This window comes from Podarcis melisellensis, assembly GCF_964234715.1.
Source record: "Podarcis melisellensis genome assembly, chromosome: 1".
NCBI lineage: Eukaryota > Metazoa > Chordata > Lepidosauria > Squamata > Lacertidae > Podarcis > Podarcis melisellensis.
In genome coordinates, this window is record NC_138528.1 from 131,928,591 (window position 1) to 131,945,475 (window position 16,885).

The window sequence follows — 16,885 nt, forward strand, 5'->3', positions numbered from 1 at the left end:
ACTTTTGAGTAAGCCCCAATGCATTCAGTGCTCCTTACTCCCTTGGGACTTCTGGCAGGTGTCTTCTTAACTGCAGCCCAAGTTACCCAGGGGGCAAGCAAGCTCAGTGTAGCAACTGAACATTTTCAACATCACAGTATTGATGTAGGTGGTTGGCTGCAGCATGAATAACCAAGTTGCCAAACCTGTGTGGTACTTGCCAAGAACCACAGCTTAACAAAATTGCGGCCTTGTCCCTTCCCCCACCTCCCAGAAAAGCCCCCAAGGGCCGCGCTCCCTTTAAAGAGCTGCCCTTCTCCCTCCTTGGGGAAAAGCCTGCAAACACCATGCCGCTCGTGAAAGGGAGCGCTGAGCAGAGCCTGGGATGCATACAGGCCCTGCTCAGTGCTCCCTTTAAATAATATTTTTTTTCTTGAATTCCCCCTCTAAAAACTAGGTGTGCCTTATGGAGCAGAAAATACGGTAACTTGCCCTGAGTCCCCACTCACCTCTTGCTCGCGCATATGCAGATGCCAAGGGTGTCAGGGTGTGGTGCATGTCGTGCACCATACAGACTTGAGCTTCCTGTTCAGTGAGAGGTATGCCAACAGCTGCACCTGGTAGGCAAAAGAAGCAAAGGCAGTAAGAAGAGCTTTGTCTCTCTACAGCGGCTGTGGCCAATGGGGGCTTTGCAGCCCAACATCTGGAAAGGGCCACAGGCCTACAGATGCAGTGCCATTTGTGTATGGCACTCCCCACCTGCAAATATCAGAACCTGAGCTTCAAACTGCAATTCCATTATTCAACTACAAGAAAGAAAGAAAAGACTTGGACTAAGCTATTTGAAACTGGAAAAGACTGCCTTGGAAGCTGGTGGATTATCCTCTCATAGAGGTTTTCAAGCAGGTGTTGGATAGTGACTTTTTGGAGAAGCTATAGCAGTAGATTTCCTGCATTGGCAAGGGGCTGAGGGACCTTTGAAGCCCCCTGCCAACTCTACGCATACGCGCTACTCTGAGAAAGAGAAGCACACAACAAAGCTCTAGTTCACCTTTCTGTTAAGCGTCTCAGGTCTTCTAGATAGGACATTAGTGCATCTCTGCAGATGTAGCACAAGAAATACGGTCTCCTTTAACACAGAGCACAGCTGGAGAAAGCCAAGCAAGTTAACTGGGACCCATCCTTGGAAGTCAGAGTCTCACCTGCTGGACTGACGTGTTTGAAGGAAGCTGCGGCTGGAATGGCCAAAGCCTGTTTGAGCTCCTTGACCAGCTGCCAGGCATTCAGAGCATCACACAGGTTTATAAACCCAGGAGAGCCATTCAGAACTGCAGGCAGAACATAAAAGTAAATTCAGTCATAAAGGCCATTCTTATGTAGGGGCACCAACAGCCAAAGTGGAAGGTGCCATTCAGTTTAGGAACAAAGTGTTATGAACCATTTCTCTTTGCTTTTAACCCTACCAATGGTAAACGCAAGGGAAAAGGAAGGAAGGAAGGAAGGAAGGAAGGAAGGAAGGAAGGAAGGAAGGAAGGAAGGAAGGTCCCCCTCCACTTTTACATTAACAAGAGCAATGAACGAAACATCTGAGGGCTTGAAGAACTTGACAACACTCCAACCACTAAAGCACACTGCCTCCATCAGTAGCATTACTGAGAGCCGGGTGAAATGTAGTGCCTAAGAAATGGAGGTATAGCTCCTAATCTCACCTCTTTTACCTGTTTTGAATGTACTGAATAAGTGTTGTTCTCTGCAGTCTATGATGTGGAAATATCAATTCTGACCTACCTGATAGTAGTTCTTGTAAAGATTACAGTAGAAATGTGTTCCGTATATTCAAAAGAACTGTTTCCTAGTACACAGGTCCCACTATCAGAACTCTTGTTATTAAAAAAATCTGTTATCTGAACACAAAGGATTATGCCCAAACCTCACTATACGAATGGCTGATTCAGATATCCGAACAACCGAAGTTTGCCCACTTCCTTGTTTGTTTGTTTTTTGCTGGTTGGCGGCAGCCATTGGGGCAGAAACCGTGGTGGGAGGGAGAGAGATCAGAGAAATCAAGGAGCAGTAGAGATCGGGCAGTTCAGTTTTTCCTTTGTATGGCTTTTGCTGATTGGCTGCAGCAGTTTCAGGCAGAAATCATGGAGGAAGGGATGACAAATCACAGGTTATAGAAAATTTCCCATAGGAAATCATCAGTTTGCTAAGCAAACGTTCACTTAATGAACGATTCCCTGGGAACGCACTGTGTTCAGAAAGGAGGATCTGCGTGCATTGTTACAGTACCATTATAAGGTTATTCAGAACAGACTTACAAGGCATCCTACCTGAAAGAGGAAGCTTAGACCTCAATGTGTAGAGCTGAGCAGGAGTCTGGTGTGGATTCATGCCATACCTCAGGGGAAGCTGAGACACCCCTTTGCTGTACTGTTTCCTGAAGTAATCAGAGATGGCCGTATCATACTGAGCCGTATGAGTGAAAGCCTGCAGAAAGAGCATTGAGACTAGTCAGTCACCAGCATTCTTGAAAAGTTGTGGGAAAGCACAGTCAGAAAGCCGACCTTCAGAGCCAGTTGCTGCCGAGTTTCCAAAGTCGTATCCTTAGCGCTGGACGCCTGCATTTCCTTTGCTATGGTGGGATAGTCCCCAGGATCACACACAACAGACACGCGAGCGTGGTTCTTTGCAGCAGCCCTCAGTAAAGCAACACCTCCTGCAATTAAAAGGAAGCCAGGAAAACCATCACCATTCCTCTGTACATCACAGATTGGAAGCTTAAGTCCTACCTTCAAAGACACCAAAAACACTCAACGCGCTGATCCATCCAGGGTCTGCCAGAACACTCAAGGGAGGTGCTGGAACCAAGTTGAAAAAAAGCCTTGGTCCTCCAGATGTTGCCAGACTGCAAATTCCACCATTCCTGACCAGCGGCCATGCTGGCTGGGGTTCATGGGTACTAGAGTCCAATGAAGTCTGAAGGCCCTCAGGCTCCCTAACCTTGCTATACAACATCTCAGACACACCAAATCTAGTCATCTCACATACAACTCATTTTGTCTCACACACAGGGTTTGCAGGATTTATAGCATGTTCTACAGCCAGCCATCCAACAACTCAACAGATTTTATTACAACCACTGGGTTGTATCCGATGCACCATATAGGTGCAGTTCCACTATGATGGGATTTCTTTTTATTTCCCTCCCCTCCATGCTCCCTCCCTGCAAAATCTGCTGCAAAATCCCCCTGGAGTCAACTCTGATGGGGGGGGGGGGGAACTGGAGGGGACAGGACAGGACCCAAAGCCACACTGTGTGCATGGAAGTCCATTGAATCAGCAAAGCTTCAGGTGGACAACGCAGCAGTTTCTGCACTGGCTTCTCAAAGTAATTTCATAATTTATGAAATTTTCTCTGGCGGAAAGAGAACCTTTAGAAAAATTCAGCCAATTACTAGATTTAAATTAATAGATTTTAAGGACCCCTTTTGTCCAAGGAACCATTTCCAATTCCGTTTCTGCTTGTCCAGGTCACAGAAAAGCCACCACGTGGCCAGAAATGCAGCACTGCAGGACAAACATTGGGATACCCAGTGGTGGTGGGTTTGCCCACATGCATCCCTTTCCACACCCCTCCCTGAAGTCTGTTTTCCAGGAAGAGATGAAGCAGTGACAGCCCCAAAGTTGCTGGCACAAAGTTGCAGGCACAATCCATTCAAACCAATGTTCCTTTGACTTACCTATGTCAATCTGTTCAACTGCTTCTGGGATAGTTACGCCTGGAGATGCGACTGTCTTGACAAAGGGGTAGAGGTTGCAAACTACAACTCTGGAAGGAAGAAGATTGAATGGCTTTAAATTGTTCATTTCAGACAGGCAACTGCAGAGCTAAGGGGCTGATGCAGCCCATAGCACCTTGAAGCCAGCCCACCTGTCCCCAACTTGGCCACAGCCACCCACTTTAAAAGTGCGGGACATCCTGTTCATGCAAGTGGGAGCCCCGCTCTGCTAAGCCGAAATGCTGTGTGATATGTGTGCGTGTGATTCATAGGGGACGGCAGCTTAAGGAAGGGCTACCCCTCCCCTCCACACATGATCCCTGAGCATCAGACTCCTCCCCTGCACCCACCCATGCCAAGCTTTCTTGTGGAAAGGGGGAACTGTCAACAGGAAGGAAGGAAAGAAAAGAGGGGATAAGAGGGTGGCAGAAACAAACAAGGGAACAACTACATGCTCTGGCTTTGCTGACTTTTGGCTCTGCCTCCACCGCCTGCATCACTGGTATGCAGCACCCCAGACGTATCCCTCTGAGGGAAAATGTGGTCCTTGCCTCCACCTCCTCCTACCAGCCTCAGCCAGGTTCAAAGGGCAGGACGGGAGCAGCCTTTGTAACAGTACCTGGCTCAACCTAGCAATCCAGAGTCAGGTCATCACCTTAAAGTTGTTTTCAGGTAGCCCACCAAATAAGAGGAACATGCATTTCATCCATACGGAACCCAGTTGAAAGGAAGCAGTGGGCAAACAGCAGATGGTCTACACTGCTGAGATTGTGACAGAATGAGAACTATGGACACAATCCACCCACTAGTTCCAACAGGAGATGGGGGAAAGAGCATTACACATATGCTTAATTCTCCTCTGAAATCAGTAAGAGGGACCAAATATTTTGGTTGGATTGTGCCCATATTGTCCTTTATTAGGTTAAAAAACCCAGTATCTTTAAGATGGCCCAGAAATATAAAACACTAAAAATCATCCATCCAGGTCACTGGGTGCTGATGGTACAGAATCAGGTGACCAGTTGCCAGACAGTGACCCATGTTACGTTTCCACTGTGCTTTACGCAAAACTGGCCAGTTAAGAATCACTTTTATTTAACTTTGATGCTTAACTTTCTGATTTCCATTTAATGAATAACTTCTGTTTGGCGTCCAAAGTCACACTTTGCACCACACCCACATCAAGTTGGCCAATCGAATGAAGCTGAAGAATTATTGCGCTGCCTCTAAGTTAAGGGGTGGCACAAAACTGAAAGGGGGCGTGGGGGGGGGGCGTGCACAGACCAAGTCTTCAGCCCCAGGGTCCTCAGCCTCTGGCCCTGAATTTATGCACTCTTACGTTTGAAGTTGACTTACATGTTGCAATCCAAACAGTACTGTGTAAATCTCAAAAGGGTATGTTTGCCAGTGTTTCAAAATAAAAACAATAGAAGTATAGAGCCTTTAAGTCTCTTACACTATTATTTTTTCTCCCTTTTCCTTCACTCCAAAAATGATGACTATGAGACCATCTCACAAAATTTATGCATCTGATCTGTTTTTCACTCTAACACACAGCTAAAGGCTTGTTTATGGAGTAGAAGCCCTGGTGTCTACGGCAAATGAACATTTGATTGGTTGCAGGTTTATGTCATGATTATTTATTAACTCGCAATGACCCTTTAAACATTTTACCTTACGAGACTGAAATCCAATTTATCCATGTCAGCTTTATCTTGTGGGATGTCCCGAGCCAGAATACCTAATGGGGGGGGGGAATAAAAGAATTAGAGAAAGGAGTAGGAAAACCAATGTATGATTAGCTAAGGCTGAGAATGCCAGATTCTCCTGTAGAGATTTCATAACTGAGATAAGTGCCAACTACTTTCCTAGTTACTCAAATATTACTCATGAACATCCCAGTTAAGTCTTAGCATATAGCTATCAAAGTTGAGATAGCATGAACCAAAGTATTTTTAAATCTAAGTGAGACCCACTATGTGTACTGGGCCTATTCCTACCCAGGTCTATAAAGTGTTGAAGCCTTAAGTCTCAAAGACTTTGAATTGTTCTTACAGCACAAGCCTATTCAAGCCTACTCAGACCCAGCAGGTTCAATGGAATACTCCCCAGTAACTGTGCACAGGAATGGAGCTTTAGAAAAAGTTCCCTCTGAATTTTTTAAGGCTTCCAAATTATGACAGAATACTAGCCTACGTTTCTAGCAGTATTTGACATGCCATTGTTTTTTGGATTTCTAAACCAACATATTTTCACAACGCCAAGTTTTTCAAAAGGAGGGGGAAGAGAATCCCTCATGTCATCAAGCTCATGTTATAGGAAAGTGGCTGAGCTATGTATAAAGACAAATGACATAGTACTGCCCTGTGGGGACTATATAACTAAATGAAAGCTTACATATGCTTAAAACAAAAAACCCAAAAAACATGACACCCAGAAAACTCAGCCTAGCCTTTCCCTGATATGCCAATTCCTAACATTCTACCTTTGCAGAGGAAGGCAGTTTTTGACTGGGAAGGGAGACTTAAACAAATATGTAGTTTCTTGCATGCATTTTGGTGCGACACCACTATCCAGAGAGACCTGTACCGCACGATCCCTTCCAACTCTTAATTCAGCTGTAAGGAGCCACAAAACTTTTGACTTTATGCTTCTAAAATGAACACTCAATCTTTTTAAGGAGTTGTAAGCAAGGAACCACAAACATCTAATCACTGTGGAAAAGTTACATAGGCTACAGTGGTACCTCGGCTTAAGAACAGCTCTGTTAACAAACTATTAGGTTTACAAACTCCACAAAACTGGAAGTAGTGTCCTGGTTTGTGAACTTTACCTCGGTCTTCGAACGGAAGCCGAACAGTGGAAGGGCACTGGTGGCAGGAGGCCTCATTAGGGAAAGCGTGCCTTGGTTCAAGGACGGTTTTGTTTTAAGAGCAGACTGAGGTACCACTGTAGTCAGAATCATGGGATCACAGATTATCCTCCAGGAAGATGCACAGTATTTAGGCCCAATTCCAGTTTCTACACACACACACACACACACACAATACTGGATCTCAGGGAGAGGGGTGGCACCCTATATTTCTATGGGGAAGGAATTATTCTGTGAAGACGCATTCAGGGATGCAGGTCCTCATATGGAGCTTGGAGCAAAGCAGCCCAGACCCAAGTGCATCACCTCTGTGAGAGGAAAGCTTGATAATGGGGTAAGCAGCCTTTTTCCTGGCAACGAGTAATCTATTGAGATTGCATGCTGAAGTGGCCAGAGCCAATGATGGGAGGAGCCAGAAGCAGAAGCCTTGACTAATCTGGAATAAGCGTTGTCAGGGATGGCATAAAGTGAGATCAGAGGCCACAAATCACTCCCCTGCCCCATGATTTAAACGCTGTGCAACTTCAGCAGATCCACCTTTCCCCAGATGCCACACAAATTCCATAAAATACAGCCAACAGAAGCACGTTAGGACCAACCTACCTGCATGCACAGCAGGATGAAGGGTCTTCACACGCCCGCCCAACATTTCCGGAAAGCCAGTGAGATCAGAAACATCTCTGTGCAAAGGGGTGGGGGAGGGGAGGAGAGCAACAGAGAAAGAGAAGAAAGTCAGTTACTTGATTTCTATAGTACTCCTTCGGTGCAATAAACTGTTTGACTAAAAGACCGATCTGCCAATAGAGATGGTATAATAGGTATTTGGTTAATATGAAACACATGGTGGAAGATTATTTTCATCTCTTCTTCTCTCCATTAAATAACACTTTTAATGTATCTGTTCTAGTGAACATCCAAAAATTGGTGAATGTAAACAATTATTTCATGAATGTTGACAATCCACTATGAACGTCTATTCTGTCTATGTCTGAAAATGCAGCAGCAACCATTGCCTAAATGAATGTCAAAAAGTCAAGAAGCACATGCTTATTTTCACAAAATGCAACAGGGATTGCCAGCACTGACCATGTGGATACCCGCTGAATTCTGGGCAGTCACTGTAGCATATATATGAATTGGCTTGGCCAGCCTTGTTCGGCCTGACAAGGATGCTGTGATAAATCACTACTTTAAATGTACATGTGGAATATGGAAGCTGAAAGAGGATTATTTGCTCAGTGTCACCCAACGTTTCCAAGCTAGAATTTGAACAAACTCTTCTGAATATAAGCAAAGTACCTCCTTAGCCACAGGTTCTCTGTACAGGCATGATAATGTCTTGGGTATAAAATAAAAAGAGTTCTTGGTAGTAAAATGTCTGAGCTCCTCTTAATCTAAACAATGTATGATTTTCCAAGGTAAAGGCAAAATTTAGTATTTTTCCCCCCAACTTCTTTGCAGCCAGTCATGAAAACCCCAAAACCCAAGTTTGCATTTAGAGCTAGATACACCAGCTATCCATAGCAACTTGACAGCTTCCTCGCCCCTCTGTGAAACACTGGCTGACACCACAAGGTTGGTGGGAAGATAAACTGAAATTTACTGGAAATTTAGGAGACCAAAAATAGCATCAAGGGGCAAATTGATAAGGAGTTGAGCCCATGCTGCACAGCTCCACACTCTCCAGCACATTACGGTTACACCACTGTTCACCTTTCTTTTTAAGAAATGCTACATACTTTGCATGGTACAAAAGGATGACCAAAATCACTTAGTAAAGACTGGAGTTGGAAAATAGGAACTTTTTGCCCAGGGAAATGTCCATGGGAGGCACGTGTTGCTTCCTCTTGGACTAATCCTTTATCATGGTCTTGAATGGGTATTTTGTTTAATGCTTGCCTATCTTAATGGATTTGCTTCTCTTAATGGCACACAGCCTCAAACAGATGACAGATTACATGAAAGGGGACAGAAAGGCTTTCAACTGCTCATTTCAGAAAGCCTTTCTAGACATCTAAAAAGCATTAGTTCCCTTTCACATGACCACAGCCAAATAATGCATTCCCTTTCCTCTAATTAAAGTAAATTTCACCAGGAAAGGCTATTGAGCAAAGAATTTAAAGGATTCTAAACTCAAGACAACATTACACTCTCTCCCCCCACTTTAAAGTCCACCTTCAGAAAGAAAGGCAACTTTGTCTTGTACCTTGGAAGTCAAACAGCTTAGTTGCTGAACATTTTCCTTCCCGAACGCTGCAAACCTGGAAATGACTGTTCTGGTTTGCAAACTATTTTTGGAAGCCGAACGTCCAACAGGGTTTCCGTGTCTTCTGCTTGGCTGCAGGAGCTTCCTGCAGCCAATCAGAAGTCATGCTTTGGTTTTTGAGCTTTTTGGAAGTTGAACAGACTTCCAGAACGGATTTCAAAGAAGCCATTTTTATGTAGAGACAAACCACACCTTTAGAAATTTGGGTGGAGAGCTCAGTGGTATAGTCCATGTTTTGCCAAGAGAAGATGGTTATGAGGACAAAATGGGAAGGGAGAGAACAACATACGTCACCATGAAGGAAAGGCAGAACATACATGCCATCATATGTAAATAAATGTAAACATGGAAGCCTCTCATCCCTCCCCCATGAATATTTCTTCAAAGTCTTGTACTGGCCTCCTTTTTCACATACGCCGACATGAATATTGCAGGATACAAGAAAACCTAGGCAAAAATTTGCAGGTCCTTTGAATCTTTATACCGGGTCACATCACAGGTCCATCTGGCTCAATATAGTCTACTCTGACTGGCAGCACCTTCGCCAGGGTTTCAGGCAGGGAATACTCCCTGCCGTGGCTGGAGATCCTGGGGCTGGAACCTGGGATCTTCTTTATGCAACGCAGGTGCTGTGACGCTGAGCTAAGGATTTCTGTTCAAGTTGTGACAGAAGTCCAATGTGAGAAAAATCCCAGAGAACAGGGACAGCACACAGTAAAGGAAATTAAGTTATCATCTAGGATCTGTCAGCTCAATATGCAGAGATTTACTTAAATTTGCTTACTCTCCGGTTTGAACTGACTAGAGTCTGCCACTTCACCCAAACTGGCAAACTAACAGAAAACGATGGATTTATGCAAACTAGCACGTAACTAAGAAAGGAGTGGATGAAGGGATTGCACAGGAAACACAGAATCACAGAGCTCGTTTCTATGAAACAAATCCGCGGTTTGACATTAACAAGTGAAGTGGCAAACCCAATCTCAAGTTTGCAATGCAGAAGCAGGCGATGCCAATTACTCGGAAACACTTCATCCGAGGCATGAACCTGTGAACCTTCAAACAGCTTTTACCTGACGTTCAAGCCTGCATCCCGCAGGGTTTTTGCGGTTCCTCCAGAAGCGACCAAACCCAAACCCAAGGAACTGAGGCATTTTGCAAATTCCACTAGGCCGGTCTTGTCTGAGACACTGAATAAAGCTAGAAGGAAAGCAAAAGATAATCAACATTTTTTAAAAAGACTGCTAGCATGTAGCAGAACCCCCAAATACACAATGAGTCACTTGTATTTCCCTGTGCGCAGCTCGGGGAGTCAAGCATGCATAATAAGGCTGCAGTTGTGTGCACTTTTAACTTGGAAGCAGACAGCGAAAATTTTCTAAATAGGTATGTTTAGGATCAAAATGCAGGGTTGCAATCCTAAACACATTTATATGGAATAATTTATAGCCAGCCAGTGTGGTGTGGTGGTGGGACGCCTGAGAAATCAGGGTTCCAGTTCGCCTTCAGCCACGATGCTCACTGGGCTCCCTTGCGCCAGTGTTGCTGCGAAGATAAAAACGGGGAGAGGAAGAACCAGGCCTTGAGCTCCTCAGAGGAAAGAGAGGATGTAGCAAATGTAGCAAACATGCTAAATGTAGCAAACAAATAAGCTGCAGCCACACAAATGGACTTTCCTTCCGACTAAATGCCTTTAGGTTCAGGCGCAAGGCCTGTTTAAGCTGCTGAAGAAACTCCAGAGGGCCTCACTCTGAAGCACGGCTCCTAGAAAGTTTGAGTCTTCTGTTCCCATTTTAAAATTAAACAATAAAAGGTGGGGAATCTGATCACAGATCTCACATATAATGTGTGGCTCAGCCCCAAGGAAGAAGGCATTATGCTGAAGCCCATTTCCACACTCCTTATCAAAGGTTCACACATACACAAAGCACCTCTTCAAGGTGCACAGAGAGCACATGGAAGCACAGCGCAGTGGAGCCGCCCTGTCACAGAATCATGGAATTGTAGCTGGAAGGCACCCTGAAGATCATCTACTCCAGAGCACTCCAAACTGTTCATGTTGGTGACACATTTTTTAGACATGCATCATTTCACGACACAGGAATTCAGTTTTACTCGCAAACTGGGAAGTGAAACTTACCCCTTTCCAGCCCTGGCAAAAGTACGGGGAGTGTTTGTGCAACACACCTACGCACTGCAGCCGACACACTAATGTGCAGAGTTTGGAAAGCGCTGATCTAGTCCAACCCCTTGAATGCAGGACTAGGCACCTGTTCCACACAGGGATCAAACCTGCAATCTTGGCATTATCAGCAACACACTATTTCTTTCTTACCATCTTCTTACAATGTCTTGTCCTGTCTGTCCAGGAACGTAACACGCACAAGTTTTCAGAAGCAAAACGATGGGAAACACTGATTTATTTTATTTAATTATTTTATTTATGCCATCCCTACACAAGAGGTTTCTTCAGTGACGAGTCCTTTGTTATTTTGCACATTTGCAACTTAGGCTCCAAAGCGTTGCACTTTCCAGACAATTCCCCCTCTCCCCAACCTTTTGCCTACAGCTTGGTGGTACAGCCCAGAAACAGTTTCACCACACAAGAACAAAGGAGGATCCTGCTGGATCAGGCCAGGAGCCCATCTAGTCCAGCATCCTGTTCCCACGGGGGGCAACCAGAGGTGCTCTCTTCTCCATGAATTTGTCTAATGGTCTTTTAAAGCCACCCAAATTGGTGACAGTCGCCGTCTCTTGCAGGAGTGAGTTCCATAGTTCCATAGATTGCGCACTGTGCGAAGGAGATCGTCCAACATTCTCCTTTGTTGGATGTCAGCAACTTCTAGTGCTACGAGAGAAGGAGAAACACGTTCCCCTATCCCAGGGACCAGCAAACTTTTTCAGCAGGCGGCCAGTCCACTGTCCCTCAGACCTTGTGGGGGGCCAGACTATACTTTGGGGGGAGAGAATGAATGAATTCCTATGCCCCACAAATAAGCCAGAGATGCGTTTTAAATAAAAGGACGCATTCTGCTCCTGTAAAACCACGCTGATTCCCGGACTGTCTGTGGGCTGAATTGAGAAGGTGATTGGACCGGATCTGGCCCCCGGGGCCTTAGTTTGCCTCCCCATGCCCTATCCACTTTCTCCACCCTATGAGTATTATTTTTATAAGCTTCTATCCGCAGGGCTGGTCACCTGACCCCCAAATGGCAGCTCCCTCCCTGTCAGGGAAGAAGGGGCGAGGGAACATCCACACCAGGAGGGGGGGGACTGGGGGAAGGACTGACCCTGGGCTCTGCTGCCCGAGGCAGTGTCTCGCCTTGTCTCCTGGGTGGGCCGGCCCTGCTAAAACCTCCCAAAGGCTGCAATCTTTTTCCATAGGGAGTGAAGTTGCTCCATCTCCTTGATAATTTGGGTGATAATTTGGTCCTGAGCCTTTGGCAACTCTTACCCTAACCCTCGATTCTGCAGCAGAGACGAAAACTTTAACTCTCCCAGCCACGCCACCTTTATATATATATATATTTCTTAAAAACACGGCGCCTGGGGCTCTGCCCTAAATCTGGCTCCCTCCGGAGCAACCCGGCTGGCTCCGACCCGGACGAGCTTAGGATTTGCAACCCCGGAGCGAGCCCGAAGGAACCAGGCGCCCCTCGCAGGCTTCCCTCCCCTCCAGCTGCTGCCCGACTTGCAGAGGCGCCCTGGGCTCCCCGTCCCGCAGCGCCAAGGCCCCTTCGCCCCTTACCCAGCTGCTGCCTTGAAGCCATGCTCGCTGCCCTCCGAGGCGCCGCGGGAGAAGGCTCGGCCCCACCTGGGGGGGAGCGTAAATGGGGCTGGAGGGGGGTGGGTCCAAATGGGGGTGGGGAGGGGAGGGCTCAAGGGGTGCATGCCGGGAAGCGGGGCCGGGCTCGAGCCGAGTTGGGCGGGAGGAGGAAGGGCCGGTCCTGCAAGCGCCCAGGAAGGGGGGAGCTGCTTCTCGGCGGGCTGCATTGGGCGCAGGCTGCCCTGCTGCTGCTCCCTCTGTCGAGAAGTGAAGCGCGTGGCCAAACTTAAAAGGGCGGGCAAGAAGCAGGCAACACCCCCCCCCCGCGTTCAAAACCGCGGCTCAGGCGGCCCCCCCGAAATGCATGCCCTGTCGCAGGGGGGGGGGGGGAGCTTTGCGCGTGAACAGCGGGGGGGGGGCAGCAGGGCGCCTGTTCCACACAGGGATCAAACCTGCAATCTTGGCATTATCAGCAACACACTCTTTCTTTCTTAACCATCTTCTTACAATGTCTTGTCCTGTCTGTCCAGGAACCAGTGGCGTAGCGTGGGGGGTGCAGGGGGGGCCGGCCGCACCGGGCGCAACATCTGGGGGTTAGGGTTAGGGGGTGCAAATCCACGGGTTAGGGGGCGCAAATCCACGGGGTAGGGGGCGCAAATCCACGGGGTAGGGGGTGCAAATCCACGGGTTAGGGGGCGCAAATCCACGGGTTAGGGGGTGCAAATCCACGGGTTAGGGGGCGCAAATCCATGGGTTAGGGGCGCAAATCCACGGGTTAGGGTGTGCAAATCCACGGGTTAGGGGGCGCAAATCCACGGGTTAGGGGGCGCAAATCCACGGGTTAGGGGGCGCAAATCCACGGGTTAGGGGGCGCAAATCCACGGGTTAGGGGGTGCAAATCCACGGGTTAGGGGGCGCAAATCCACGGGTTAGGGGGTGCAAATCCACGGGTTAGGGGGCGCAAATTACTTGCCTTGCCCCGGGTGCTGACAACCCACGCTACGCCACTGCCAGGAACGTAACTGGCACAAGTTTTCAGAAGCAAAACGATGGGAAACACGGATTTGTTTTATTTTATTTTATTATTTTACTTATGCCATCCCTACACAAGAGGTTTCTTCAGTGACGAGTCCTTTGTTATTTTGCACATTTGCAACTTAGGCTCCAAAGCGCTGCACTTTCTAGGCAATTCCCCCTCTCCCAAAGCACTCCGGCTTGCTCTCCAGAAGGCGCGCGGGCACTTTCTGCCGCGGGGCGGCTTCCTTTTCCTCCTGGGGAGCCCCCCCCCCCCGGAACGTAGAACTAAAGGCAAGGTTCAAGAATGGGACGGGGCTGGAGCCCCCCCCCCGGATGCCAGAGGCGCCCTGAGCTGGCAGCGGAGCGGGGGCAAAACCAGCAGGGCGCTGGGGGAGGGAGCTCTGGAGTTGGTGTGTTGCCTGAAGGGGGAGGTTTTATAAAAATCTGCCCTCAATCTTCCAACATTACTTTGCTAACCCTAATTAAAGAAGGTGGAGTTATAGGGGCTGCATCTAAATTTCTGTCAACTGCCTCATTTGGCTTCAGCCCACCCATAATAATACTCTCTTCACCTAAGAGAATATTGACTGAATATTGACGCTCAGTATGCCATTTAAAAAACCGCAAGAGTCCAGTTAATATAAGAATGTATTTACACTGCACCTTTTCCCCTGACAGAGACTGAAGGTGGCTTACAGGTAAAATAAGCAGTCAGTTCCCAAAATGCTGTTCCAAGGAAGTCCTCACCTGCTGGCGGAAGGCCAGTCTGGCTTCTCCAAGAAGGGAGCAGCCACCAAGAAGGCCCAGTTCTTGTTGCCTCAGAACCAGTCACAGTTTGATGATCAGGTCGTGGTTCTTCTGGTCCTGGAAAGAGGAATGACTCTCTGGCCACAGGTCTGTGGGGCACAGATGGGGAACCTGTGGGGCCCTCCAGATATTCGTGGACTCCCAACGTACACCAGCCCCAGCCAGCAGGACTGGTGCTCAGGAATGTTGGAGTTGCATGTCATCTTGAGCTCCATGGAAGAAAAGTGGATAGAAGTGTAGTGTGATATAATCTGGAGCGTTGAAGGTTTCCCTGCGTCAAGGTGCAGAAAGCCACTAAGCAGCTTACATTTGCAGTCGCAGTGGCACTGCTCTGTCACTTTATATTACTATGACTAAACCACATTAGAAATTTAAGTGGAAAACTAATCCATCCTCAGCAAGGAAGTGGAGTTGCTTTTAAACTGAGATTTAAACTGAGCTGACACTGGAGCAAGATACAGGATGTTCAGCTGAGTAACTATTCTGGTGGCAGGGCCGGCCCAAGATACTTTGGCACTGAGATGAACCGTAAAAATGGCACAGGGGAGGGGGGGTAAGGGAAGATCTACATCAGGAACAAGGGTGGGAGGAGACCAGCAGCACCTCCTGTTTGCCCAGAAGCCACGGTAGAGGTGGCCAGGGGGTGGAGATGCTGAGGACGAGGCACATCCAGCCTTCAAGGAGCGCACCGCAACTGATAAACCACCATGGCGGCAGCAGCAGCAAGTAAAGCATCCCTGGGAGGACAGATCTGCTGCCCTTGTGGCTCTTGCTGCCTGAGACGGTCACCTCACCTTGCCTCATGGACGGGGCAGTCCTGGTTAGAGACATCCATAGAAGCCCAGTCCAGCCCTGTTTCGTGTGACTTTTGAGCCTGAAGAGGCCTGGAACCCGAAAGGTCGGAGCCTGTGCATCTTGTTATGTGCTCAGAAGTACACAGGCTGAACTGGGGGGTGATCACGTACCTCTGCTGATGAATCAGAGCTCTCAAAACAAAAGCTTATTCACAACTGCATTTGATTACTTCAGCTATCCTCCTAATTGGCCTTCACTGTAATCTTCCCTGAAATAAATGGAAATGGTTTGAGGATTGCATGTTTAGTACAGTATTGCTGTCCCAGTTCATCTGGGGAAGGAAGAGGCAGGCCTCAAAACTGAGCCAGGAAGCAAGTACCGGCATGTGCTTGATTCTATGAGGAATGCCTTTTGACCCTGACTTCACATAAACTCAGGAGGACTACTGTTTCTTTTCTTTTTGATACAGCAAAAACAGCTTGTGACCTGCCTCCTCTTTGCTCATTTAATGTTTTTTCTGTTGCAAGCGATGGTTTTTTTTTTTGCTTTTGCATTTGCTACATTAGACGAGCCCTGCTGGATCAGGCCAAAGGTCCATCTAATTCCACATTCTTTTCTCGCAGTGAGAAACCCCAAATCAGGACACAAGTGCAGCGACACACTTCCCATTTGCAATTCCCAGCAACTGGCCTGCAGAGGCAAAACACAGCCATTGGGGTTAGCATCCATTATAGCCTTACCTTTCTAGTCTATAGGGACGCAGGTGGCGCTGTGGGTTAAAGCCTCAGCGCCTAGGACTTGCCGATCGAAAGGTCGGCGGTTCGAATCCCTGTGGCGGGGTGCGCTCCCGCTGCTCGGTCCCAGCGCCTGCCAACCTAGCAGTTCGAAAGCACCTCCGGGTGCAAGTAGATAAATAGGGACCGCTTACCAGCGGGAAGGTAAATGGCGTTTCCGTGTGCGGCTCTGGCTCGCCAGATGCAGCTTGTCACGCTGGCCACGTGACCCGGAAGTGTCTCCGGACAGCGCTGGCCCCTGGCCTCTTAAGTGAGATGGGCGCACAACCCCAGAGTCTGTCAAGACTGGCCCCTACGCGCAGGGGTATCTTTACCTTTACCTTTCTGGTCTAATCCTGATTTAAAGACATCACTACTTGTGATACTGTTCTCTTTTAAATTATATTTGTTTGAGTGGCCAGATCTGGACTTCAGTCTGCCCAGTCCCTTAATCTCAGCCCCACAGTCCGCTTCACTTCTTGAGCTGCAAAGGCCTTTGCCTGAGACCTTGCCCAGGTGCCAGGATGTTTTTTGTTTCTTTGAGAGGCAGATTTAAATAATTGGGAGATGCTAACCCCGTACTATCTCAGCTTTAAACCTGGCTGCTATCCTTGTGTTTGAGCCAAGCGAAAGCATACAATTTATGGACATTGCCCTCTCCAAATAACAGGATAGATTAGAAAGAAAAAGGTCAGAGGCAATTGGAGAAATCAGTCATCCATGAGACAATAGGATTATAACCCAAACCTTTATTTTATTAGATTTCTTACCCACATTTCAACACAAGGCTCCAGAGTTGGTTGCAACAATAAAATGCACAGTTCTAAA

The 16,885-nt window shown here is 47.6% G+C and overlaps 1 protein-coding gene across 1 annotated transcript in view; it reads right to left on the bottom strand.

The window, feature by feature from the left end:
- ATIC (5-aminoimidazole-4-carboxamide ribonucleotide formyltransferase/IMP cyclohydrolase) overlaps positions 1–12,754 on the bottom strand; it is a 29,596-nt gene extending 16,842 nt beyond the window's left edge. The window contains exons 1-9 of the mRNA XM_081925816.1: positions 12,648–12,754; positions 9,973–10,099; positions 7,237–7,313; positions 5,436–5,502; positions 3,723–3,811; positions 2,547–2,698; positions 2,313–2,469; positions 1,182–1,307; positions 489–596 (exon numbers count right to left, since the gene is read on the bottom strand). Coding sequence (XP_081781942.1) covers positions 489–596; positions 1,182–1,307; positions 2,313–2,469; positions 2,547–2,698; positions 3,723–3,811; positions 5,436–5,502; positions 7,237–7,313; positions 9,973–10,099; positions 12,648–12,669 — 925 coding nt within the window. The 5' untranslated portion in view covers positions 12,670–12,754. The remainder of the gene's footprint in view (positions 1–488; positions 597–1,181; positions 1,308–2,312; positions 2,470–2,546; positions 2,699–3,722; positions 3,812–5,435; positions 5,503–7,236; positions 7,314–9,972; positions 10,100–12,647) is intronic.
- Positions 12,755–16,885: the final 4,131 nt, after the last annotated feature.